This window comes from Macrobrachium nipponense, chromosome 31 (genome assembly GCF_015104395.2).
Source record: "Macrobrachium nipponense isolate FS-2020 chromosome 31, ASM1510439v2, whole genome shotgun sequence".
In the NCBI taxonomy this organism is placed as follows: domain Eukaryota; kingdom Metazoa; phylum Arthropoda; class Malacostraca; order Decapoda; family Palaemonidae; genus Macrobrachium; species Macrobrachium nipponense.
In genome coordinates this window covers 40,096,462-40,124,139 of record NC_061093.1, presented here as the reverse complement: position 1 = coordinate 40,124,139, position 27,678 = coordinate 40,096,462, and the positions used below count along the sequence as shown (strand labels likewise).

General features: G+C 37.5%; 1 protein-coding gene and 1 long non-coding RNA gene across 10 annotated transcripts in view; one reads left to right on the top strand and one right to left on the bottom strand.

Annotated features, from left to right (window-relative positions):
- LOC135206905 (guanine nucleotide-binding protein G(o) subunit alpha) overlaps positions 1–27,678 on the top strand; it is a 676,543-nt gene that overhangs the window by 620,451 nt on the left and 28,414 nt on the right. For 7 of the 8 annotated variants that reach the window (XM_064238395.1, XM_064238394.1, XM_064238397.1 and 4 more), the window contains 2 exons: positions 7,346–7,475; positions 9,048–9,201. The exons of the other annotated variant lie outside the window; for it this stretch is intronic. In XM_064238395.1, coding sequence (XP_064094465.1) covers positions 7,346–7,475; positions 9,048–9,201 — 284 coding nt within the window. The remainder of the gene's footprint in view (positions 1–7,345; positions 7,476–9,047; positions 9,202–27,678) is intronic. 8 annotated transcript variants of the gene reach the window in all.
- Positions 19,837–27,678, bottom strand: part of LOC135206907 (uncharacterized) — a 497,699-nt gene continuing 489,857 nt past the window's right edge. Inside the window, exon 8 of one of the 2 annotated variants that reach the window (XR_010312839.1) lies at positions 19,837–21,385. This is a non-coding gene — a long non-coding RNA (uncharacterized LOC135206907). Of the gene's footprint in view, positions 21,386–21,553; positions 26,249–27,678 lie in introns of those variants that run through there. The other variant, XR_010312840.1, reaches the window with a different exon arrangement.

The window sequence follows — 27,678 nt, the reverse complement described above, 5'->3', positions numbered from 1 at the left end:
AGTCATGTGCAAAATTACGCTTATTAATAGCTTTTTCATGTATTTTGTGCTCAAGCTTATTGGGCACCGTAAAAACTACTGCTCAAGGTTCTTTTGAAATATAAGTTTTGCAATAACTCAGAAAATGTTCAGAAATTACTACTGCACTATTGTATCGAAATATTTGTTTATACCATGATTTTGGAAGCATCAGCAGGTTACAGAAAAAAGTGAAAGTAGTCTTGCACGCCATTAGTCAGGTCTACCAGATCAAATCCTTCTCTATTTTGTTTGTTGAAATAAGGCCCGTGATGTGTACTGTTGTAAAAAAATGTATTTTACAGTAATCAGAACAGGCTTTAGGTCTTGAGACATAGGCAAAATATTCCAATATATGAAACAGTAGCAAATTTGTTACATAAGGTTCAAACACTTAGGTTTTTTACTTTTGAAAAATTTGGTACAACGGAACGAATTGTGTGAATTAGAATTTAAAAGTGTCGAAACTATCAACTAGAATTACAAGATATGTAGTAATTCTTTTAATTTGCAATTTTTTTTCAGTTTGTACTTTTGTATTTGCATGTTTAGTTCTAGAGACATTGGGAAGAGTTTTGAACTGGTCTAGAATTGGACCTAGAAACAGGTGCTTTGTTGACATTTTTTCCCCATGAGTTATAAATATTAAATTAATTTAAAATGGCAGTAGCTGGTTAGTGGGTGAGAATATTAATGCTTAACATTTGAGAAGTTTGCATTTCCTATTATGATACAAAATATATATATATATATATATATATATATATATATATATATTATATATATATATATATATATATATATATATATATATATATATGCTATTAATGATTCGTCGTGGTATTATTTAGGGGTTGACCTAATGATTGACTTTAACCTAACCTGTGCTGAAACTGGTACGCACCTATAACATGTTAATCTTAGCAAGGGAAAATTACTTAAAAAATAAAATCCATAATATAAAAACAAAAGATGAACGTGAAGTTTCCCCAGTCCTCAACATACCTTTTATCAGAACTCGGTCTTTTCTAAAAAAAAAAAAAAAAAAATAATAATAATAATAATAATAATAATAATAATAAACAAATAAAGGCAAGCTATACAGCCACTGTTGGACAAAAAAAAATATATATCAAAACTCGAATAATAGGAAAAAAATTTAGATTTATATATTTTTTCTACATTTTCGATAATTAGAAATGTATGGATGAAAATATTTTGGTGGTTATTGGTACAGTAGCGTGACCCGTCTTTTATAAATTTGATGCTAACATAAATACGTAAATCCTGTACAAATAATGTGATTAAGAGTATATCTTTAGGTAAATTAGATTTTTTATTTATTTACACAAATTTTGTTGATGAAATTGTCACCGAGTCGCAATCATCCTCAAAGTGCATTTCCAAAGGATTTTTCTTGAAAGTTAGGGACCACTGTTGTCAACGCTGTGTTTTATCTCTCGGACACCGTATTTATGGCTCGTGTATGCTTTGCATTGCGTGTTATTGCGAGTAAAATCTGGAACGATATGAATTTTAGGTCGAAATTATCCGAAATCTGAATAATCATTTCTGTATTCAAATTATGTACTTACTACAGTGGGCTACGATCTAGCAAAATGATTAAATTTATAATCTGTTCAACAAATTTGTGCGGCTGTAATTAATGGTCATCTGTTTCCTAGCGGCAAGTTATGGCATTGTTGTTAAATTCCTATGTGCTTCTGCGCAGCTGGAAGGTCAAAGTGATTGCCAGGCACTTACGCATTATAACTATTTGGGTGTAAGTTATTCCCAAGGTGTAGTGAATTCAATATTAAACGATATTGATAGCTTTTACACTTGTAAATATAATAAAGTAATATATATTTATATATATATAGTGATCGTCCATACATGACATTAGTTGAAAAGAAAAAATGTAAGATTTTATACATGGGTATTGAATTAAATGTTTGTCGTCCATACTAGGGAGGTAATCCTATGAATTCCATACATTTCCTTTGATTTTGTAGACCTCTTGCAATGTTTTCATTTGTATTTGGGAAGCATTCCAGTAATCAGAGCTTAGCAGGTTAAGGTTTGCCTTCTTATATTTTCAAAGTAAACACAAATGTTTGCGGTAACTACTGCCATTGGCCTCTTGTTTATTTCGCGTTGTTTTATTGGAGAGGCCTTTCTCTTCATAACCAGTGATGGACAAAAAGGATTTAAAACATAGTGGCGGATAAGATATTTCAGTCCTATTGGCAGTGATAATCTTAGATTTAAAAATGATTAATCATCACTCTCCAGTAGTACCAGTGGTCACTCTTCATACATTTTCTGTTTTCTTTACTTAAATTACAATTTGATGCCTGTTCTTAAAAAGTCGCTAATATTTATAAAATGGAAATCTTACAAAGTGCTTTACAGGAAATCAGTTTATTGGCTGTCAGCATATTGGCGATTGATATTTATATTGCAATCTGTATACACTGATTACTTGCGTATTACTAGTATAGATGTTCAGAGATGAGAGTTTCTCGTTTAAATGGGTTATTGATATTATTCTCAACTTATTAAAAATATAATTTTTTTCGGGTAAAAAAAAATAATAAAATAAACATTTGGATAAAGTGTAGATTTGCCAGCAGAATAAAAAGGTTTGGGGGACATTGTGATAACAGATTGCTGTTTTGCTGGATACACGAAGAAGTAAGAACAGATTGTTTTGTTGGGGACAGCGAAGAAGTGGCGATGTAGTTTTCTTTACTGTTTTATTATCGAGCTTGAAAAAAATTTTCATAAAATGCCTTTTGATAACTGGGTATGGTCACCCTTTTCATTACTACTATACTTCATTTTCTTTTTTCCCCGGTTGTACTTTTTGTGAGGTGTTACGCGAATCATTCAGCATTGCAGCGGGTTCTAACGCCTTCTCAAGCTGCAGCATTTGAACACAACAGTAAGATTGTTTTAATTTGCTCTCATCCTGAATATTTATAGCTAGAGTATTGTTATTAAATCACTCCACTGAAAGAGTGCCCCAGCCTAAATCCACATACTTGATGGTACAAAAATAACAAGAAAAGATGTATAAGGCTCAGACCCTAAGAAAAGGGATTTTATCGTGAATGTTATCGGCTTACTAGAAGAGTTTTTTTTTTTTTTTTTTATTTATTTATTTATTTATTTGGGGGGGGGGTGGGGGGGGTGGGGGGGCATTGAAGTTGGTGCTGGAAGTTGTAGAGTAGTTAGGTCTGGAGTGTGGTTTACCCTGGAGGATGCCAGCTAGTCCGCAACCGCAGTTCGCAGAGTAGCACTGCGATTGAAAAAATCATATTAATTGCTTTTTGAAAGGATTTCATTTGACCATTGTCAGAAACACTGAACTTGGTCTCCCTTGTTGGGAAAACAATAAACAAACACATTAAAGTTCCAGAGGGAAAGGGTTCGATACACAACACACCCACAGCTCTATTGAGGGAAACAAGGTCTAGACCTAGGAGGGAAAGATGGCAAAGGGCGTAGGGTTTTGCAGTGTCTCCAACTGTCGTTAGAGTTACGGAAATAGGGTTTTAGGTTATAGATGGCTCAGAAATTTTTTTTTTTTTTTTTTTTAGGGTAGAAATGTTTGTCAGAGGTAGTGGACTGATTTTTTTTTTTTTGGGGGGTGGGGGGTGGAGGGTTATCTTTCACCCAGTACCAAGATTCAGGTTGTAAAGAAAATGATTGCTTTGCGCATGCCACAAACCTTCCCTCTTATAATATAATGTTAACGCGTGTCTTGTGTTAAGTGCCAGGTGTTTTAAGAAAATATTTCTTAACCTGGTAGCGGAAACAAAAAAGGGCGATATATAGTTTGAGTTAGAAAATAATTTTTTAAAAGTAAAACTGATCTGATACGCAGGTTTTGTGGCTGGTCATAATCTGATTACGGTCAGCCTGGGTCCTCGTTTAATGGGTAATAAAAATTCAGATCGAATGACTATGCCGTTAACTTTAGGAACTTGCCTAGCTGATTGTTTTGATGTCAGAAGTGATAAAACTTCCTTTAATCGGATAAAGCGAGATTCCATATTCCTGTGGATTTCGTTTTCATAGATTAACTTTCGCAGTTTATCCACATTTAAGTTTAAAAACTAAATTATCCTTAGTTTATTATAAGGTTTTATACTCGTTAGTTGTCCTGTCTGCTAGGAAGATTGATTTTCTGCCGGTTCTTTGCTTTCACGAATTTGTTTCAGTGCAGAGATTTTTCAGGGGAAATTTTGTGGTTACTCGAATTCGTTGTCGTGGTTGGGACATTCTCAATTTAGAAAGTAAACCTTCATAGTTTATTTTCATCATAAATTAATTGTCATTAAATATTGGGAAATTTTGCTTTCATAATGTATTGGAAACTGTTATTTACTAATTTTGAGTTTCGTAATTTATAATTTAGTGTCATAGTTACTTTAGCGTTCATAGATGGTTTCAGAAAGAGGAAGTATCGCAGAAGCTTCTTTTATCATAAATATTCGTATTACCAGCTTTCAGAAAGCATTTGAGTTTCACGATTAGTAAGTATCATAAAATATTAGGAGTTTTGATAGATATAAGTTTTATTGTAAGAGTTACCAGGAATAAATTATGTTCTTTGTTATTGTATTTCATATAATACCAAAGAGTTTCAAGAATTATTTCCGTCAAAATAGTTACCTAGTTATTGTTTGCTACTTGGCTGCACAATTTAATCTTGCTTTGTGTTGGAAACGTATATAATTATTATGTGTCAGTTTGGCGAGAGTTGAAAGTTATTTGATTTCATATACTGTAGAGTAATAGCGTTTCCTTTCCCGAATGCGGCCTTTGGCAGAAATTAGGCTTTGCGTTTTATTAATTTCCAGTTTCTGAACTCTATAATAAGGAATTTTCAGTTCAGTTAATTTCGTAATCTGCATCACTGAAATTCCTTGCTTCTGTTAAATTCGTGTTAATGAATATAAAGCATTACAAACTTCTAGGGTTAACTATAGTTTGCTATGGGACGAAAAAAAAAAGCTGGAATGAAGGTAATTCTTGGAAATATTTTGTCGATATTAACAGACACAAGCAAATCCCATCATAAAGTGTTTTCATAAATTGATTTTCAAATAGCTTATGGAAGTGGTGGATCTAAACTAGCTTGTAAAAATTCTTGAAAAATATTCAATACATCTGACCTCAATAAAAAAGAACTTCATCCATCTTTTATTAAAAAAAAAAAACTGTTCAGTGTCTAAAAGAAAAATGTTTTTGGTGTATTGAAATGAAGTGTACCAGCAACTTTTATCTTAACGACGCTTTTCTGTTTTGTCAGTTGAAAAAATTGAGATGGTAAAACTTTTGCAAGACAGAAATAGTAACAACAGTATAATCTTACTAATGTAAAAGTGAAAATTAAGTCATATTTATATAATAAAAGCAAGTTCGGCGCATTTTTGCTTCTACTCGCAAGTGCCAAATTTCGTCCGGAAGCCAGAAGTGCTGCTTCTGTTCACTCGAAGTCATTTAGAACCACTGGGTGGTGCCTGATTGTTTGGAGGGATTTTCCTTTTATCCAGTTTCGTCCTTCAGATTCATTGTGGAGCTGTGCATTAACCAATGTGAAAACAAATCTAACCTATTGTGTTCATTCATGAATTTTTGTTATTTTCGTCTAAACTCGTTTAACCATTTTATTTTATTTATAACCTGCATCTTTGTATATGATTTTATGACTTGAGTGTACTCCACTTTTAAAAATTTTTGATGTTTAACACCCAATGTATTTTTTATTTGTTTCAATGGCGTTTGTAAATAAAAATATTTTTCATTATTTGACCTTTCCCATTTTGTATAGTTCTATATTATGTACCCACCCATTATTCTGATTTTAGATCCTTCCCTGTTTCCCCCCCTCCATTGTCATAAGCCCCCTTCCCCCAAAACCCTTCCTTGCACGTCGTGTTTGATCTCCATGTCGTTTATGAAATGGGAAAAAACTTTGCTTCATTGGCAAAAGATCTTCCTCGACTGCTTGAAAAAATCTCCCAAGTGCTTCCTTTATACTTCTGTGTAAGTGTTGTTTGTTTCAGCATTTTATTGCACGAATCGCATCTCTCCATATCAGTGGTTAAACTTGTATTCATTGAGAATCACAGAAATGGCATGTGCATGATATACTCTTGTAAATTATATACCCCTTCCCCATTTTTATCTAGCAGTGTCTGTCATATTTTGTCTGCCCATGGGTAAATGAGTATAAAAATGGTTATGTAACATATTTCCAGATGGAGCAATTGTTTTTTCCTTTTTCACATTCATTAATTCAGATGGTTTGCGGGTAACAGAAATATGTTGTAATGTAATTGAAGTTTAATTTTACTCTATGTATTTGGATCCATTAATAACTAACCATCTTTTATATATATATGATTAAATGTACTAATTTTACAATGTGAGAAACGTACATTTAGTCCATTTCATTTTTACTGCAGTATATTTACAAAACCATGTCATGTAGCAGTGTAAAAGTATCGGATTTATTTTAATAGACGTCCTATTAACTTTTTCGCAAATGTCATAAAAGCCATAAAATTTTATGTGTTATTCATTATGTTGTGTTAACAAGGCTTAGATTATTATGAATTTCATATTATAATTTTTGTGAAAACAAACAAGTCAGCTTACAATTATAACAGCATCATGTCACTATTTTTTGGTGCTAAAATGTGATGGTTCGGTATTACCTCCCATAGCCTTTTTGGAATAGTACTGTATTTAGTTTGAATAGTAATTGAAGATTAAGTTTGTAACAAAGTTTGGAACAATAGTAAAAAAAAAATTCAAGACAATTAGATTTCATTAAATCATATATTACTACTAGGTTCTTGAAACCTCGTACTGTATAATAAACCCCTTCTCAACCAGATGCATGTAAAGTGAATGGTATTATATAGAGTAATTGTTGTAATTTAGATTCTAGTGTAGTAGATCATTGTTTCAGGATTATTTTTTTTATCCCTTTTATACATAACTCCGTTTTGAAAATACATGTGAGGAATGCAGTGTACTCAAGCCAGTAGTACTTTTTTATTTGTTTCCTGGGCCCCGTAAACAGCCTTGTATGTTTTAGTTTTGCATAATCATAAGCCGTCATTGCTATGTAGTGCTGTATCATATATATATATTATATTGTGAGGTATACCTGAAATAAAGTGAAATATGGCAACTTTTGAAATGTGTTCTATAGATTTTTCAGGGGTTTAGTGGGCTACATGTTTGCAGTGTACCTTAACCTTCCCTGAACAGTTATGGTTAAGGTCATGTTTTCTCCTTGCAGGTTGTTTGACGTAGGAGGACAGAGGTCAGAACGTAAGAAATGGATACATTGCTTTGAAGATGTTACAGCCATCATATTCTGTGTTGCCATGTCAGAATATGACCAGGTGCTTCATGAAGACGAGACTACTGTGAGTAAACCAGAAATAACTTGTATATGTATGAATGTGTGTGTGCATCTGTATTCCTATTTTATATTTAAAAAAATATTTTTTGTGTGAGGGGGATTCATAGAAACTGGGTATTTGCACTGTATAATGTATAGCAAGGTTGAAAAAAATAAACTAACTGGTTTTGCAAAGGATAGTTTGTTGCAAAGTAAAGAAGCAACAGGAACCAAATTTCATAATCAGAAAACCCAGCAGTTTAGGGGAATGATTCTTAATACAATAAACAAAGCCACTAATAACTGACGACATTCCTCATGGACTACATCATAAATATAGAAATATTCATTGAACGGAAATAGTAAATCACTTGAGTTATGTCTTGAATATTTATAAAGGAAATTATTTAGTATATGTTTCATGCACAATATTATACAAAGTACAGTTCATAAATATGTGAGCTTTTGTTAAATGTTGCAACAAAAGTGGTCCTGCATTTTGGAGTAAGGAAATTGTAAAGCATTACGTATTATAATTATTTTATTTTGTTCTCTAAGTAGTACATGCAATCACATTTTTAAGCCATTAAATTACCCATCAGTTTGTTATAAAATCCTGGGTTTTTTTATAAATGGCAAAAAATTAATAAAATATTTTTTGTGTGAGACAAGTAAATGCCATGATTTTTTTTGTCAGGAAGAGGTAATATGATATTTAAAAGCTGTATTACTGTTGAGAGTGGATAGTGATTGAACAATCTTGGTGAATGGGTTCAGGGTCGTAGCTTACATCATTAGTTTTCAGGGGCCAGATTTGATAATGTATAGTTGAATTGTGGTTTTAACAAACTTAACAGAAGCGACCTCTTGCATTTAGCATAAAATTGTATGCACATTATGAATTACATTTCTGGTTCTTCAGTCACTGCCTGAGTTTGGCTAATTTTTGGAATGGTGAGTAACAAGAATACTATTAGAATCATGCCAGGTCTAACTTTTCATCAAATTAAATTGGCCAGTCCCAAACTGCAACTGGAAAACTTACATAAAGCAACTGGGAAGCTGTATTAAGTTTTACATAAATCCAGATCACTGCCAAGATCTGAAAGTAAATTTTTTAGGAGAGGTTGGTAATTAATGTGATATGGTGTAAAAAAAATTCATGAAAATCTAAACTGAAATAATGATTACATGCCAAGCTCATTACAAACAATATTCAAGATCATCTGCATTTTAATTGCCATATTCTCTTTTGCTTTTACAGCATATTTTTTCTAAGATAGCACTTTGATAGACTTAGATATGCAACTGAAATTGCTCTTTGAAATACTTTATTTCATGCTGAAGACACTCATCACTTAATTGTATCATTGGGATTTTTGTGGCGTGATCAAGTTTTGCTATGTGTGTATACTGAATTATGTTGGCAGCTTTTATAACCCAAGTGTTGCTTGTTCAGCTAAACTGCACTATTTTATAATAACAATGAATTATTATTGTGCATAGGCCAGACTTCTCGTTAACTTAGAATTATGAGGTTTAGGCTAAATGGAGGAATGTACATATTTATATACCACATTCTGTTTTATCTTTTCAGAACCGAATGCAAGAATCTTTGAAACTTTTTGACTCCATCTGCAACAACAAGTGGTTCACAGATACTTCAATTATACTATTCTTGAACAAGAAAGATTTGTTTGAGGATAAGATTCGAAAGAGTCCTCTTACCATATGTTTCCAAGAATATTCAGGTAAGGATGTCAAGTCTTTTTTTCCCTTAGCCCCATAAGTACTTTTTTTTTTTTTTTTTTTTTTTTTTTTTTTTGTCTAGTGTTTTGCTTGGCTTATTTTTTTTCAAATGGAAAAATTTGTATTTACTGAAAAGACATCCATTACTATTATTAATCAGAGAAATGAAGCCAAGAAGTTGAGGGACTGCATTCCATTTGCTTATCTAGTGATTCTGAAGAAACAAAGTTCCTAAATTAGTGTGGACTAGAAGTGGAAGATTGAAACTTGAGATGAATTTTTGGGTGTAAATTTTTGTGGACTAGAAGTGGGAGATTGAAACTTGAGATGGATTTTTGGGTGTGAATATTTAGCCGGTTTAGATGGAAAAATTTACTTTTAACGAACAAGTATTTTTATTGAGATTCTTGTCAAAATCAAGCCAGTAGTTTCTAAAACCATACGCCTCTACACCCACCTAATGATATCTTTTTGTTCATTTCATCTACATATAGTCATTAATAATCTAGTTTTGTTTAGGTGTGAAAAACAAATATAATTACCGGACCAAAAAATATCAGAAATATAGCAAGAAATTACAACAGCTATTATAATGCTTCCCTCTTCTATGAATGTGCATTTCTGTACTAAGTTTCAACCTAAACAGAGAGGACAGCAGAACACTAGAAATCAAGAGAACTAAGGCTTTTTAATTAGGCAACTTACCCAGTAATTACATAGCTGTAAGTTCCACTTATACAGCAGCTTGAATTCAAAATTGCGAGGATAACACTTCACACTATTAGTTTTGTTCCTGTGGCCTGCCATCCTCTGGTAAACACCAGTGATGGCGACAACTTGTTCATTATTTTCCTGTTATTTAACTGGATTTCTGTGGTAAGCATTCCCACTGGAACGCATATTTAATAACCCTCAATGAAGTCTCAGGATGAGTTTTTACTTCGTTATTATTGACTTGAATCATCAACCTAGTCTTTGTTTACGCTTGCAAGCCTATGATAATAGTTCTGCCCTAAAAGTAATTATCATATGTTACGTCATTCCTTTCGGCTAAACTTTGAATTGCTTTTCTGTTTACTGGGCTACATTACTTGTAAACATTTGTTTGTAGTCTTGCTTTGTTATTTAATTCTCAATTCTGAGTATAATACTCGAAAACTGTTTATTACCTCAAAGTACTATTTGTATGTTTCATCATCCTTTTAGACTAAAAGCTAGACAACTTTTGCCATTTTTTTTTTCTAGGCTTCTTGTGAGTTGCCAATTTTGTTTTGCCCTGGAGAATAAATCTTGTATCTTACGTTAGCCCAGATTTTACGAGTACATCAATGTTGTTTATAAGGCGTAAGCGATTCACTAGACGTTGTTAAACAATTGCCTTAAAAGTTATTAGTGATTGCTCGTCATTCATAGGCTTCTTGTGAGCCGCCGATTTAGCTTTGTCCTAAAAAAGAAAAAAAAAAAAAATCTGGAATCTTATGCCATTCACTAAGGCCAAAAATGTTTACATAGATGATGTATACAGAGACTAGGCAATTCACTAGACATCATTGAACAAATTGCCTTAAAAGTCATTCATGAATGCTTAGTGTGAGCCACCAATATTGTTTTGCCCTAAAAATGGAATTCTTGTTTCTTATGTCATTCCTGTAGGCCAAGATTTGTAGCATTTTCTCTTGCAGAGAATTGAAATGTATGGGCAGAAAGTAGTAGGAGAGAACGGTGCTTATGTAAGACAATGTTATCGTCAGCCGAGAGTCTGCCCCAGCAATTACTTTGGGATAGTAATCGCTTCAACAGTGCAATTTGAAGACTTTTTGGACATGTTTTTCATTTCCTGTATAAAGAAGTTGATGCGGAGATTGTGAAAGCTCCTCTCTTCCAGCAGAAGCACTCACTTCAGCATGACGCCAGGTCATACTATGAGCGTGTTATGGTGCACACTATCGCCTTCTACCATCTGGCGCAGAGGCTTTAGTGGCTCAAGCGTCAATGCCAAAGCTCCCATAAGCACCAGAGGGTCCATAAGTGCTCATAAGCTCCAGGGCATCATGAGCACCCAGGACTGTGCATAAGCACCCAAAAGCATCCATGAGCACCCATGGTCAACACCACATGCCTAAATTGAAGATCATAAAGAAGAAAACAACTAAAGATCCTTTTCTGGACGAATGTATGGCTGACGAGAAAACACTCAATAAAATATAAGCAGCACCTGTTTTAAAAAAAAAAACTACAAGAACCCTCCAGAGGGATTCATCCCTGTGGAGGGCTGTACATGAACCAAATAAAGGGTATAGTCAGCACATACATTATCATTATTTTCTTTCCTATTACTAGCCATATAATGTTATCCACTTGCTTCTGTGGCTGGCTCCCTCGCTTCCTTCCCATGCCATTGCCAGTTTTGTGTCAGGGTTAGAAATATTAACCCTGTGATATTGAAGTGTTGTGCAATGGAGGAGGTGACCATTTGTCCATCGATTCTCCTAGACGAAAGGTCCCTGTCAGATTCTTGTGATCTAGGAGGCAAACTGGAAGTTCAAGGGAGGCTTGGGGGGGGGGGGGGGGGGGTTACACAATAGTGGCTCCCTCGGTCAAACCTGTTGCCAGTCCCAGGTATTGACAGACAGCCAATTGGAAAGGCGTCTTACTGGATGTTTAGTGGAGGATATAGCTTTCCAGCTCCATCAGATTTCCTAATTCAGTCCCTGTCATATTCCCCTAAACCTGGCAGTAGGCATACTCAAGGTCCTTTAAATATACTGGGAGAGGTCGGCTCATCAGCGAGCGAAAATACGTTCCCTCTGCGCATGACGTCACGATACGAACAGTCTCCCCTGACAGCACTGACTCTGACAGGTATACGTAGTAACACGATGCAAGGATACCTTTCCAAAAAAAATACTTCTTAATGTATAAAATATTTTTATTGTTTTTACTTAAAGTTACAGATGTTCCTTATGAAAGACCATACTTCAAAGTTTCATAATAATCTGATGCTTCTTAACAAAAGTGTCATAAGGAATAGAGGTACCTTTCAAGGGAACACAAATACTGTAATGTATTGATCGTCACTTATCCCTAACCAAGGAGGTATGGATTAACGTAGAGAAAGTTGTCCTTGGTACTAAATCCTATACAACGAGTTAAGGATTAACATAGAGAAAGTTGTTTTGGTACAATGAACTCTCATTTCAATTCTAACAGATTAACAGAACAAAGATGACAGTTTAATGGTGAAGGAATTGATATATGCATGAGTTTGTTTCTCACCGAGCCAGGTGTGGACCCTGAGGGGAAAAAATAAGTTGTTGTTTTCATGGGTTTTCTTACTGTAGTCCTGCAAGTCCTCTGTTTCTTTTTACTCGTCGATAATTGTTGTTAAGGCTGCCGCATTCTAAAACACACTGATATTTTGGCAAAAAATTCCACAACCTCGTCAGCAACACCAGCGACAGCAGATTTCATTTCAACAGCCATTGTTTTTATGCATTCCGTTCCTGGTCTAAGACCATAGCCATGAATTGGCTGTAAAATTTCTCTACAAATTTTCAGTTTAGAAAAAAAGTCGTCTGATGGTGCATAATGTTTTCCTTCACTTATATAATGGACCCATGTCTCTGACGTCTTGCTGTTAACAATGTACCCTATATTTGGATATTTAAAGGAAAACTTTTTCACTGCATATCCACCGATATATTTTAAGGACTCTTCCTCGATAACAGATCCCGTGGTGTCTCCTGATTTCTGACATTTAGCAAATTCTGTTTCCTCAGAGAACATTTCGTCATTCTTAAGATCCACGTCAAATTCCAGGTCTGTAAAAATGATGTTTATCACACATATTTCTAAGGCCAGTTCCCTGTCATGGAAAGATTTATCATGTCCGTTTCCATCACGTCCAGATGATACCATTTCATGGGATAACGGGTCAAGCTTCAATATCCCAACCTAGAAAAAAGTTTTTCAATCTATATTTAAAATTAACTGCATTGGGATGATCATGAGAACCCCTCATTCTGCTGATGCATCCAAAAAACTTTCAAGACAGTCTTGAATTAATCTCCGTGTCATAAAAAAGAAATGTCATGACTGTTTTAGCATGTTATGTAGCCCAATCATTGAGTGACAGATAATATTACAACTTTTTAGAATTTGTAAAGCAATTCAATTTTGGGTTTGGTTTTACCATCATTCCCAGCATAGCATCGACCATTTTTGTAAAGCACCTTTTTCTGGCTATCCAAATTTATCCCAAATGCATTGCGGTCTTTTATGTCACCGAACATCATAGAGGAATTCATGACATCGAACCATTCATTCACTGTAGCTATAAAATCGGCAGTTTCCTTCCAATTGTTGCTATCTAGTAAGGCCCTTTCTCCTAAAAAATACAATGCCTTAGTACATGACTTTGTAAGTAGCTGTACAGCATACTTTACACTCTGTCTTTGTAAGCCACTTACATTGATATGCGTTTCATTAATTTTATATGCTAAGGCATACTCTGATACGGTTTTCATTAGCATTTCACGGACACAGGCATCAGATACACTGTTTCCATTTTCCATAAGAAATCCGTGGTCCAGAAAATGAATGCCAATTAACTTTACCAAATGGGAGCATCAGCAAATAAGAAGACATTCCTGTCAGCACATGGGTTTTTAAAAGTGACTTTCTCAGGGTAAAGGGGATCAATCCCGAATTCTTTCCAAACCCGCAAATTATTAGGTCCAAGATCATGGACAATTGCCTCAACGGCAAAGCGAGTTTTTTCAACATTTATAATAATATCAGTCATCATATTGCTAGTATATGAGTTGCTTCCAGCTTCCCATCAAACCTCTTAACCACTTGAACTTTATCATGAGGTTCATACAAAACGTCCATCCCTTTGTCATAACTCCACTTACTACCAATATTCATTTTATCAACTGAAATAACGGCAAGTTTTTGTATTTCCGTCATTGATTTTTATTTTGCCTTCATCAGTGACAGAACCAAATGAAAAATAACCGGCTCACATTTCAGATTTTGCGCTCGTTTGTTCAGTGTACTTTTTGATGGCAGAGGAAATCCTCTTTTAGTTCGCAAATATGAATAGCTTTTGGTGCTCATGCCTCTGAGAGTGAAAGCTGACGATATGTCTTCATCGCGCCATTGACTGACAAGCTTATTAGTTATGAGAGCATTATCTGTGTTGTACTTAGCACAGGTTGAAATAACTTGTTTATTTATGTTAATGTGAAACTTAGGTTCTGCACCCTTCCATTCAAATAACCAGTTTCAGTTCTTGATCGGTCTTTTCCAAATGCTCTATTTTTTTTTTTAGCTCTTCCACTTCCTCTACTTGTTAATTGTATTTTGTTCAGAACTCTCTTCAGGCTGTGCAATAATTTCTTGAACAGAGACTTCTGGAGAAGAGCACGCTTCCAGTAAACATCGTCTGCGCATTTGCAAGCATGCATCCATTTCTTCTTCGTTTTTTCTTCTTTTGGGAAACTAAAATATCGAATACCCTAATTAATGGTCATTTTGCTATTACTATGACATCCAAATACAGCAAAAATGGAAGGCATGGCTGCTGGAAGTTAATAAACGTGACAGAGACCAAGTAAGACTACCTCTAGTCAGGTCAAACCTCGGCCACCGTCTCCGAAACTTAACGTCATGAAAGCTCCGCCCACATGCGCGTAGCTCACTGATGAGCCGACCTCTCCGAGTATATTTAAAGGACCTTGGGCATACTGTCAGTGTATGGGGGTTCATAGGGTTTGCCCCCGGATTGCTACCCCTCAGTCGACTGTTGTCTGCAGGTTTCGACTGACAACCATTGAAAAGGAGTTCATATATATAGTGTGCTTGTCCAGACTTCTTGAGTTATGGATCCTAGTGTTGTGTTTATGCCAGGTTTTGGCTCCGGGTAGCTGCTCCTGAGTTGAACCTCTCATCAGGGTCTCAACAGACAGCCACTAATAAGATAACATCATGGAAGTGTAGTGGAAGTGGCTGGCTGGATATCCTACACTTCAGCCCGTCATTTTCCCTGTGGGAGGGGACATACTGGCAGTCCAGCGGAGTCCAAGGGGTCTACCACATACTTGGCCTCTTGGTCACACCTACAGCAAATCCCAGGTGATGACAGACAACCAGTAGAAAGGCACCTTTTCCAGTAATTGTTTTCCCCTAGTTCTGAGGATTCAAGCCCTGCTGGTGACACTCCAGTGAAGAATACTGACCATTGAAATGGTTGGCAGTGGATGTATCTAGCACCCCTCAGGTGCCTCCCAAGAAGGCTCAAGAAATGAGACCTTCTTGTAGCCTCCCAAGAAGGCTCAAGAAATGAGACCTTCTTGTAGTTTCTGGGATAGTCCAGAGGGCTTTTCAACATATTGTTTTCCCAGAAAGTTCATTTTTTCAGTCTGAGCGCCCCTTGTAGTGTCGGAAAGATCGTCAGTTCATTTACATTCTGAGTGCTCGTCTGAGCACCTAATGGTGTGAGTTACAAGACTTAAGGACTGTTCTTGTGCTCCCAAACACCCTTTAGCATCAATACACCCATTGGTATTAGAGCACCCATTGGCGCCAGAGAGCCCATTAGCAGCAGAGCACCATTGGTGCTAAAACGCTCAGTAGTCTCCAAGCAGTTTAGTGACCGCCCAGTAGTCGAGCATACCGCTTCCAAACGCTCATTGAGCACCCACTGAAGGCAAGGCACCCGCTGGCACCAGCACTTAATTCATCTGCTTCTCAAGTACTACTTCGACAGTATTGGACCCAACTTGGGCCCTCATCCAACAGTATTCGGATGTCATTTTAGGTTTTTCTCAAACTTTCCACTTGCCTCTCATGCAGTAGAGGCTACTTTGTTGCCGGTTTGTTTCAGCAGAAGAAGAGAATCAAATCTGGATGAGGCTCCGCCTCCAAGTGTTTATGCTTCCCTTCTTTGTTTCTTTTTGAAGAACTTTACAGCCTTCCAAATGAGTAGTTTATCCTCGGATACAGTTAAACTACCCAATACTATGGTGCTATCTGCTTCATAGACTGCTGGTTAGCAGACTAAAGAGAGCAAGGGAAGGTTGTCTTCTGTTTCTTTCCATACTTGTTCACAAAGATCTGTTTTTTGTGACTGCTAAAGTGACATTTTTTTTGTTGCCCAAGCTGGATAACTTTCTAAGAAATCTCTTCAAGGTGTTTAATGTGATCAGCTTAATGGATTGTGCAGTAGGTGCTATGATCTTAAGATCATCCGTGTATTCCTGCTGATCTTTCTTTGCTATTTTTCTTGTATTGACAGAGTGGTTAGGGTGGCTCCCTTGAGTTGGCATCCATGTTTATTGTGGGGATATTTGAGAAAAATGAGCTTTGGTATTCCTTTACCTTTAAAGGTGTATCTTCAGCGCAGAAGTCAGTGCTTTTGTTTTCCCCATTAGTTCATGATTTCCTTTTTCACTAGCGGTGCTAAGTGGTATGTATCGGTTCCAAGTTGCAAAGAAAGGCAACTCAGGACTTGTTGGCACAATCTTCAAAACTTTCTATGGAGGTTTCAACTCTTGAGTGCTGAAGCCTCTCGGAGTGCTTAAAGGCTCTTCCTCTGTACAATGGTTGCCCTTTGAGGGGAGGGGGGGGGTAGACAAGGTCACAATTCAGACTGAGAGCCAATGTCCAAGGCTATCAAGAAATTGACATCTAAACCTCTTCCTAAAAAGTGAAGATGTTGTCCCTTTGCAGCAGTAGGAGCCAGCGTTCTAGTGAGGAAGGGATCAGGTCTCCTGGTAGTACCTGGATGTAGTATTAGTTTCTCCATTATTTAAATTCACTGAGAAGAGTATCTCTCTTCTTGCAGTGAAAGGCTATCAGGCAGCTTGAAGGCACTGGACCTTTCAAACACTGAGTAGGATGCATCATAAGTTATTCATCCCTTTAAAAGGCCTCCCTTTTTAAGCTACTGTTGAGTTCTGTTGGCAGAAGATTGTTTGTTTCTTGGCTTGAGTCCATCAAACAGTAGGGGAGCCACATTGCCTGTCTTACCTCATTTGACATTGGGAAGGGTGGATTTCCCTCACTTTCTCTTACATCCAGGGGTTGGTAGAAGACCTCAGCACCTATCAGCTGCAGACAATTAATTTGAGATTTTCTCCACCCCCTCTCTTCAAGACTTCGATGTTGGAAAACTAGGTGCTGTTGTGCTCTGTTCATCCTTTTAAGTGCTATCTGAAAAGAGGCATTCTTTGAGAGCTAGATAACAGACATCTGAGGGGAGATCCATTGGGCTCCCTCCCTCCAGAAATGAAATGCTTCTGTTTACCATTACATTGAAGAAGTGATGGATGTACCTAGGGAAAGAGCTGCAGGTGTGTTGATGTAAGAGGCACTGCATCTGCACATGTGTCTTGGAAATGTTAATTGGTTTTCTGGAAAGTGTTCCAAGTTCAGTTCAGAGGGCTCTCTGGTGTTGATGGATGACAATGTTACTGTTATTGCTTATGGCAATAAATATTCTATGTTAGTCTTTGACCCTGTGCCATTTGGCATTCCAGATTCACGTGTGGGAGGATCTTCAAGCTGTCAGCCAGATAAATCCGAGATGCTTTGAAAAATGGGGCCTCCATTGAGTGATGTTTGCAATTAGATTTAACAAAAACTTATCTCCTGTTCGCCATTCCCAGACTTGTGGGCAGCAATGGAGCATGTATTCCATCATCCCTGGGACAATTTGGATATGTACACCTTCTTACATTTCTGTCTCCTTCATAGGGTGGTCACCAGTTTTCATCATCCTAGGTCTTAGGATGACTTAGGTGGCAGTTTGTTGGCTAAACACCTAGTGGTACTCCGATCTAGTGGCAAAATCATGGTTGAGGCTAAGAGAGTTTCCTCTGTGCTCACCCTCCTATGTCAGTCAACTGTGTCCCATGCCGACACATACTATTTGGTAGTTCAGTCTTTGTTTTCACTCTTGAGGTTATCAAGAGAAACAGAGGTTTTCTCGCAGGGCAGTGAGGTACCTCCATTCTTCTGTGTAAATGTAATCTCTATCATTGTTCTGTAAATATGTACCAGGGGAAGCAGGTAATTTTCCAAGATTGGTGTCGTAGAAGTGTGTGATCTCTGGGTTATCTGTTATGGATCACAGATTTCATCATCAAGCTTCACCAGGTACTTCTAAGTTCCTGCAATAAAAGGCTATCGTTCATCCTTATCTCAGGTTATCAAACCGAATGGATTGGACCCTCCTCCACTTTGGTAGAGTTATCAATGTTTATAAGAAACTTCAAAACAATCTTGCCCTCCTTGGGAGCCTCGGCCCTCAGGATGGGACTTGTGTGTTTCAAAGCCTTTTACAAGGGCTCTGTTGAGTTCTGTTGACAGGAGACCTAACAACTGTTTTTCTTGTGGCTTGAGCCTCGACAAAGAATAGGGGAAGTCCCATTGCTGAATAACTACTGGTTCCATGCAATGTAAAAACACCATAAAAACAAACAAACAAAGAATAGGGGAAGTACGTCACCTCTTACTTCATTCAACATTGGGAAGGGTGGGGTTCCTTCTCTTCTTGTGAGATGGTTGTTATTACATTAGATGATTTGCTGCCATTTTCAGTCCATGCTGTAAATTAATACCAGAAAAGAAGCCAGTCCTTGAGGCTGGAGTGAAGAGATGTTGGTATTATAGATAGGTGTAAGGAAATGCCCTGGAACATTCCTCTCTCTAGCTTTTTGAGGTTATCCAGAGGAAATTGGTCTTCCTTTTTGTTGACACCACACAAAGTTAGGGGTGTTAAACTTTCTCTTGCCCTTCTAAAGAACTTCTCAGTGTTTCATGTAATGGAGGCAATGGTCTGGCCCTTTAAACTCAAGGGATGTTGCCCACAAGTCCTTGTACACTTTCTCCTTAGGACCAGTGGTGGTGGCTGCTCAAGTTGTGCACTAAGTATGTACTGAGGCTTGACATGAATTTGGAAGTGTGAATAAGTCTTGAATGGTCTTTCCCCTTCCTTCCCCTTTCCTCTTCCCAAGCAGCTTCTGCTGGGAAGTGGCCACCTGTTCAGAGTGGTTTAGAATGTATTACCCTTTGTTTTTCCTCTTTTAATAAAAGGGAAGGTTATGGTAAAGCTTTTTTTTTTCATCTATTACATGGTAACAGCCAGAATAAGCTACCCACCATATCAGCAACTCCCATGGAGGATGTCATGGTTCTGTGAACCCTTTGTTCCTTACTCAATTAATCTGCCCATGGCCGTACTTCTATCTCAACTAATCCACCGTTACAGGAGTCATGCATCCCTTCTTTGCATGTGCAACCAGGAGCATGATATACTCGGGTGGAATAGAGTTCCAGATACTGGCTTGGCCTTACTGCCCCTCTAAGGGTACTAAGATGAAAAGCAATGGTTATACCAACAGGAACATGTAGCAAATTTTGAAGCAACTTATATTGTTCCTACACCGTATACAAACCTTCTGTCCTTTACTTAGGATAGATTGCAGCTCAGCTGAAACCTATCCTAAGTAAAGGACTCCAGGTTTGCATAGTTAGGGGAAAATATATTTTACTTTCAAAAATGTCATTTTTCTACAGCCTTTCTTATGTAAGTTGTACCCAGCTCAACTGCCGCACTCTGACCCCGTTGCCAAAAGAATTAAGTGGTGAGAGTTAGGCAAATGAGGGTTTACTCTTGCCAGTCTACTATCTTGTTTACCAAGATTCTTCAGCTGGTCCAGCTTGTGAGAAGGATACTCCTAATACTACTGACTTGTATCAATTTCTTCAAAAGTATTTTTATTGTGCTTGTTTGTTTTCACATCTCCATTCCATTCCTCTACTGTTTCACCATTTCTTTGTAGTCTACGTTAGATTTGCTGTTAACACAGATCATCAGCAAATGGCAGCTCCCATGAGACTTTTTTTTTTTCACTGTAGCTTCCTCTACTAATTTGCTGTCCTCTACTAATCTGATAAACAGCAATGGTGTTACAACTCAACTTTGATGGGACCCAACACTTATAAAAATTCTTCTGGTGCACTTGCCACAAACTTCACTCTACATCTTATGTTACAGATATAAATTACTAACATCAATAACCCCTTTATACATCTTTATTTCACCATGTTTCAGTATAACCTTTCCTTGATGTTACACTTTGTATTCTTCTGCAGCCTTTTACTTGCCTTTTTGAAGGTTGTTCCCACTGACCATCACATTTTAGAAACTAACTATGGCTGTTCCATATGTTCTTATTGTAGGTCTTTTCTTACTAATACACCTTCTGGACTGAGGTACTTCTGTGAATGTATCTGGTAATCTGTTCTTCAAAAGTGCTTGCTTTTGTTCCTTTCTTTCCAACTGCAGTAAACCTTCCTTTCTTTCTGACTGCAGTAAACCAGAAAAAAAAAAACCATAACACTTATACAACAACCGACACCATTTCTATCACATTAGTCAACCATTTTATCTTTGATCAGCATGCTTACTTCATTTTGTCTTGATAGTTCTTTTGAATAGTTGGGGTTGCTTGCCAAGATGAACCTGAGATTTAAATAGTTTTGCTGAATACCATTTCCATAGTCAAGGCATTTATTTTTTATTTGGAGGTGGTAAGCTGAGGAAGATCGAGGGTAATTGTAATATTGCCAGGTGCAATTAGTCAGGTCCATTACACCTGACATTGAGTACTGCCTTGAATGATCGATGGGTTTTTCCACCACGTTACTGACAGCTGGGTTATCTGCTGTGGCACAGTGCATGTTTGAACACATTAACTTAGCCCATTTCCTGGTGGTGAAAATTGGGCCTCTGTCAAAAGTTATGACATTGGGGATGGCAAATGGCTAGACAAACCATTGAGAAGTAGTGCCTTGGTGCAGGCGCTTGTTATCGTTTCTCTCACCAAGATAGCTTCTGGCCATACAATGGACTTCTCTGTTGCTGTGAAGATGTACCTGATCCCACTGGAGGGGGAGGGTAGAGATCCCACTACATCAGGGGTTGGCAACCTTTTAGAGTGAGCGAGCCAGACAGTTAGTTAAGCAATGTCTCTGAGGAGGGTCATGATATCTAATGTACTATAATCAATTGTCTTTACACTGAGTTAAGCAATGTCTCTGAGGAGGGTCATGATATCTAATGTACTATAATCAATTGTCTTTACCTCAGTGTGCTGTCCAGAAGGCTGCCTTGGTCTGGAGGTTTAAAGAAAAAAACAGTTGATGTAATATTATTTAAACAAGGTTTCTTATTTTACTGCATGAATGTTACGGCCCGTGAGAGAGGTCCGCTCCAAGGTCGATATAATGATAACCAAGAAGAATTCAACACCAACAGTTGCAACTGGGGATACGAATATAGAAAGATACGCAAACACAACAAAGGTTTATTTACAAGTTTACTAACAAAGATAAATGCAGAATGGTGTCTCCTATTTACATACCACAAGTAAAATCTTACAATGTGTGAACTGGGAAAAAGGTGGGGTAATGAAAGTACTTTCCGGCCAGTTTTGTGCCGTCGGAGATCTATGCTCGAAGCGGTGGCTTCACACAAGGAGAACTGTAAACTTCTGTCGTCTACTTGACTCCGTATTGCAGAAAACAATGTATACTCTTGATGCTTGAAGGGCAGGAACTCCTCAAAACCTCATTTGTATAACGTTTCTTCTCAAGGCTTGCTCAACGTCGAAAATACCTCGGTCGTCCACTCCTGACGACAACTTGACCAGAATTCGACCCAACTCTTGAGCGAGTTTTCCTCTCTGATCCTTCGTCTGTTCCTTCTTCTCTTATCACTCTCTGATGATGATCTCTGATCTCTGCTGCTGAGCTCTCACTGATGAACTGATCTGTGACTCTTACTGATGATCTGATCTGTAACTCTTACTGATGATCTGCTCCCTCCTACTTCGTCAGTCGTATTTATAAGGCAATCTGGGGGCGGGGCTACCAGCGAATGTCACAGGCTTCAGAGATTACCGGAACTATTTAGAAGAATCTCGAAGAAATATTGCATCATATTTCGCTGCGTTTCTCATGACACTTTGGCGCGTGTTGCGCTCCACAACACGCCCGACGATTCCAGAACAACCGCAAGAACAGGCGCCTCCAACATGGGCACGAATGCCTCCTTGCTGCAGAACTTCTCAAAGATGCGTTTTCCTTTCCTTTATCTTTCTTTGCTATAAAGCAATTACCATGACACGTCCCGCCCAAAAAGAGAAAAAATTGAAATCACCTGATTTTATTTTTTTCTAAAGAGAAACAAGAAATAAACAGCAGGGGAACAATTCTGCATAAAGCTTTAATACTTCTCCATTCACTCAACCACTCGTGCCAAAACAGAAAACGGTCATTAGGCTACTCATTCTGAAAACTCTAGAGGCTATTAGCGATCACATTATCCCTTCCTCTTACTTTTTCCATTTTCTGAACTCTGCTTAAAACTTTGAAATACTAAAACACCTTGCTTAAAACTTTGAAATACTAAAACACCTCTTGCGTTTTCTCAAAACTAATTTCTCTCAGTAACACTGTCACATAGAACACTGGCGGTGGCCAAGGTAAGGGCCATTCTTTATAGTAATGAAGCAAGTTTACATTCATTGACTTTGCTCTACTCTTACCCATATCAATTCCATAATGTATATTTCCCCTCCCTTCTAACACTGAAAAAGGACCTTCGAACTTATAAGGTAGAGCGGAACCTTCTTTCTGGACTAGTACTAAAACTTCATCTCTTACACAGAAATTTGTCTCTTTCGCTCTAAGATCATGTTTCCGTTTAGTGTCCCCTTGACTCCTGTTCTCCTTCGCTAGTTGCCAAACATCTCTTAAATTGTTTTTTTAATACTCTAGATTAGTTGTGCAATCTTCTCTATCCTTACTTACAGACAAAGGTCCGACCATGTTGATAAATACATTCTCAAAAGATTCACCAACTGAAGGAATGTTACACAACTGAGCTCTGGGAATTACTTGATTCAGTTTCCCGGCAATTTGGCATTTATGACAGCTTGAAACATCTCTTTACGTCACTCTTCATTTTAGGCCAAAAGTACGCCCTACTAATACACTTGAAAGTCCTATTTACTCCCAAATGTCCTTGCTCATCATGTGCTAACTTCAACACTAATTCACAAAGCTTCCTAGGACCACTAATTGTTCGGTGATTTCCCCTTTACTACCTGACTTAGGACGAACATAACGACATAAAACTCCGTCCTTTACACAAAAAGTTTCCTTACACACATCATTGAGATCATCATCCAGCTCACATTCAAAAATTTGGGTTAGTGTCTCATCGCCTCTCTGAAACTTGACTAGCTCATCCTTATTCATGCCTAATTCATCACCGTAACTAGTACTAGATACCGGTACATTTACTACGTTACCTTCAACAGCTACACCTTCCCCTTGGCTATCACTGTCAACGATAGAGTTAGGTTTCTCAGCCACACTCATGCCAAGATCAACCTCACCACCTCTATCACACTCGTTCGAATCCACAAACTCACTCTCGCTCCAATCCACGACTCACTCTCGTTCGAATCCACGAACAAATTATGACCGTTGTCTATGTCTGTATCTAAACCTGACCTAGTTACTACCATTTCAGGCACTAGAATATCCCTCACAACAGGATTCACATTCTTGGATAAAGCTAAGTCATTACCGACAATAATGTCGAACGCCATCAACAGGCAAACTGTCAACAACTGCAAGTTTCACTTCTCCTGACACTACCTGACCTTCTAAATTCAACTTCAACATAGGACAAAGAACACAAGTGTTAGGAAATCCACCTAACATGACTTTTTCTTCCATGTTGATTTCTGCCCTGTTCGGCACACACACTCTCCTAATCAGTGAGACAGCATCCCGTGTCTCGAAGCAAGACCACCTCTCTCGATTCTACTCCTCCAAGAGAGGAAACTACGCCTTCTGACAGAGATTCACCAAAAAAATTTCATAGTTTCTCTCATCACATCATTCCTACTTGACGAAAGGTTAACTAGAGACACTGGTTTCTTACCATCATTCCTTTCTATTGCACAATTTCTCGCTAAATACCCTTTCCCATTATATCGGAAACAAGTTAATTCTGAGCCACTAGATACCACTTTACTCTTACAAACCTTACACGTATGACCAGGTTTTCCGCATGTATAACAGGAGTAGTCACTTTTACTCGCATTGCTATTACTAGAACTGAAACCTTTACTGTTTTGTACTCTACCAGACGAAGGATCATTTCGTTTCTTACTAACACTCAAATTATGAGTTAGGCTATATTCGACAGCTAACCTAGTTGCTCCTGCAAAAGAAACTTCTCGCCTATCTTCTATATAAAGCTTAATCTCAGGGGATACGTTATCTTTGAAGTTTTCTAACAACACTAAGTTCTTCAAACCATCAAAATCCTCAACTTTAGAAGAAGTTAACCCATCAAAAAACAGCCTTTCTATCTTCTTACCGTATTCTACATGCGTAATATTTTCGTCCTTTCTCAAACTTCTAAATTTCTTACAGTACGCCTCCAGTACTAACCTGTACGCGCTAAGAACAGTTTCTTTCACAATATCAAAATCATCACATTCCTCCTTAGACATGCAACTATACACAGTAAGTGCCCTACCACTCAAAACTGAGAACCTACTCTTTCCATTAACTTCTCAAAACACATGAAATATGTCGTACATCTTCCTCATCAAACTTTGGTACTAATTTCAACACTGTACTCATACCTAACCTATCAGCTCCATTTTCGTTTTCGCCTTTCCGACTGTTACGAGTACTTTGGCTTAACCGAGCAATTTCCAACTCGTGCATACGTTCTTCCTCCCTTTCTTCCTACTCATGCATACGTACCTTCTCTCTTTCTTCCTGCTGCCTTACCAACATTTCTACCTCTTGCTGCATTTTCCTTGCTTCTCTCTCAGCCGCTCTTTCTTCTCTCTCATACTTTTCTCTTTCTTTCCTCTCAACATACTCACGGAGATCATTCCCCTCTAGACCTAGGAGCTTACCCGACTCAGTAAACTCTTTCACCATCTCACTCATTCTGGTTCTTTCTATATTCTCCCTGTTTTAAACTGTTATAATGCTGAATATTTTAAGCAAGGTCGCCACAATGTTACGAACCCCGAGAAGAGGAGGTCCGCTCCACGTTCGATATGAATGATAAACAAAAAGAATTCAACGCCAACAGTTGAAACTGGGGATACGAATATAGAAAGTTATGCAAACACAACAAAGGTTATTTACAAGCTTACTAACAAAGATAAATGCAGAATGGTGTCTCCTATTTACATACCACAAGTAAAATCTTAAAGTGCGTGAACTGGGGAAAAGGTGGGGTAATGAAAGTACTTGCCAGCCAGTTTTGCGCCGTCGGAGATCTATGTTCGAAGCGGTGGCTTCACACAAGGAGAACTGTAACTTCTGTCGTCTACTTGACTCCACATTGCAGAAAACAATGTATACTCTTGATGCTTGAAGGGCAGAAACTCCTCAAAACCTCTTGTATAACGTTTCTTCTCTCAAGGCTCGCTCAACGTCGAAAATACCTCAGTCGTCCACTCCTGACGTTAACTTGACCAGAATTCGACCCAACTCTCGAGCGAGTTTTCCTCTCTGATCCTTCGTCTGTTCCTTCTTCTCTTATCACTCTCTGATGATGATCTCTGATCTCTGCTGCTGAGCTCTCACTGATGAACTGATCTGTGACTCTTACTGATGATCTGATCTGTGACTCTTACTGATGATCTGCTCCCTCCTACTTTGTCAGTCGTATTTATAAGGCAATCTGGGGGCGGGGCTACCAGCGAACGTCACAGGCTCCCGAGATTACCGGAACTATTTAGAAGAATCTCGAAGAAATATTGCATCATATTTCGCTGCATTTCTCACGACACTTTGGCGCGTGTTGCGCTCCACAACACGCCCGACGATTCCAGAATAACCGCAAGAACAGGTGCCTCCAACACAGGCGCGAATGCCTCCTTGCTGCAGAACTTCTCAAAGATGCGTTTTCCTTTCCTTTATCTTTCTTTGCTATAAAGCAATTACCATGACAATGAATAACAGGATAAAACTAATACAATCAACAAATAATGCAATTTCTTTAACATACAAATAAAAGTGCAGTTAGAAATGGTAAATTATTTCAAGAGACTCTTGTTTCTGCTTATTTTTCAATAACTACACATCCATAATGCCTTAAATTAGGTAACAACTATTAGATAATTAGTGTCCTAGTGTTTAGTTGGCAGGTTGGACTGAAATCCTTTGTGGGGCGGGGGTTGCTGACCCCTGCACTACATCAACATGGCGATGCCCAGACAGATGCCTGGAGGGTGGGAGATTGCCAACGTTTAACTCGCTCTTTTGACACTTCATCCACTGTTTTGCTTGTGCTTTCACTTTTTTTTTTTTTTCATCCCTTATGCCATACAATGTTTTTTATTATTAACCCTTAAACGCCGACTGGACGTATTTTACGTCAACATTTTTTGTCTCTCGGGTGCCGACTGGACGTATTTTACGTCGACATACAAAAGTTTTTTTAAAAATTCGCGGAAAAATACTTTTAGGCCTACCAGCCGAAAACTCTTGAATCACGCGCCTTGGGGGATGCTGGGAGTTCACGGATCAAGGTGTTGTTTTGTTTACAATCGTTACGCAGGCGCGCAAGCGCGAATTTCTTTCTTGCCGCACTAAAAAGTATCTGTGACACATCTCGGAAATTATTTCGTCACTTTGACGTAATTTTTTTACCATTTTAAATTAGCTGTTACATGGAGTATTATATATGAAAATGTGCGCATTTTTATGTAAAATACAACAAAAAAAATACTCATGATTGTAGCTTTTATCAGTTTTGAGATATTTTCATATAAATAACGATAAGTGCCAAAATTTCAACCTTCGGTCAACTTTGACTCTACCGAAATGGTCGAAAAACGCAATTGTAAACTAAAACTCTTATATTTTAGTAATATTCAATCATTTACCTTAATTTTGAAACTAATTGAAAGTCTCTAGCTCAATATTTCGATTTATGGTGAATTTATGAAAAAACTTTTTCCTTACGTCCGCGCGGTAACTCTTCCGAAAAAAATCATACATGCGATTGTGGTAATGTTTGCACCATTTTAAATTAGCCGTTACATAAAGTTTTATATATGAAAATGTGCGCAATTTCATGCACAATACAACTAAAACAACCCATGGTTGTAGCTTTTATCAATTTTGAAATATTTTCATATAAAAAATGATAAGTGACAAATTTTCAACCTTTGGTCAACTTTGACTCTACCGAAATGGTCGAAAAACGCAATTGTAAGCTAAAACGCTTATATTCTAGTAATATTCAAGCATTTACCTTCATTTTGCTACACATTGGAAGTCTCTAGCACAATATTTCGAATTATGGTGAATTTATAAAAAAAAATTACATTTTCTTTACGTCCGCGCGGTAACTC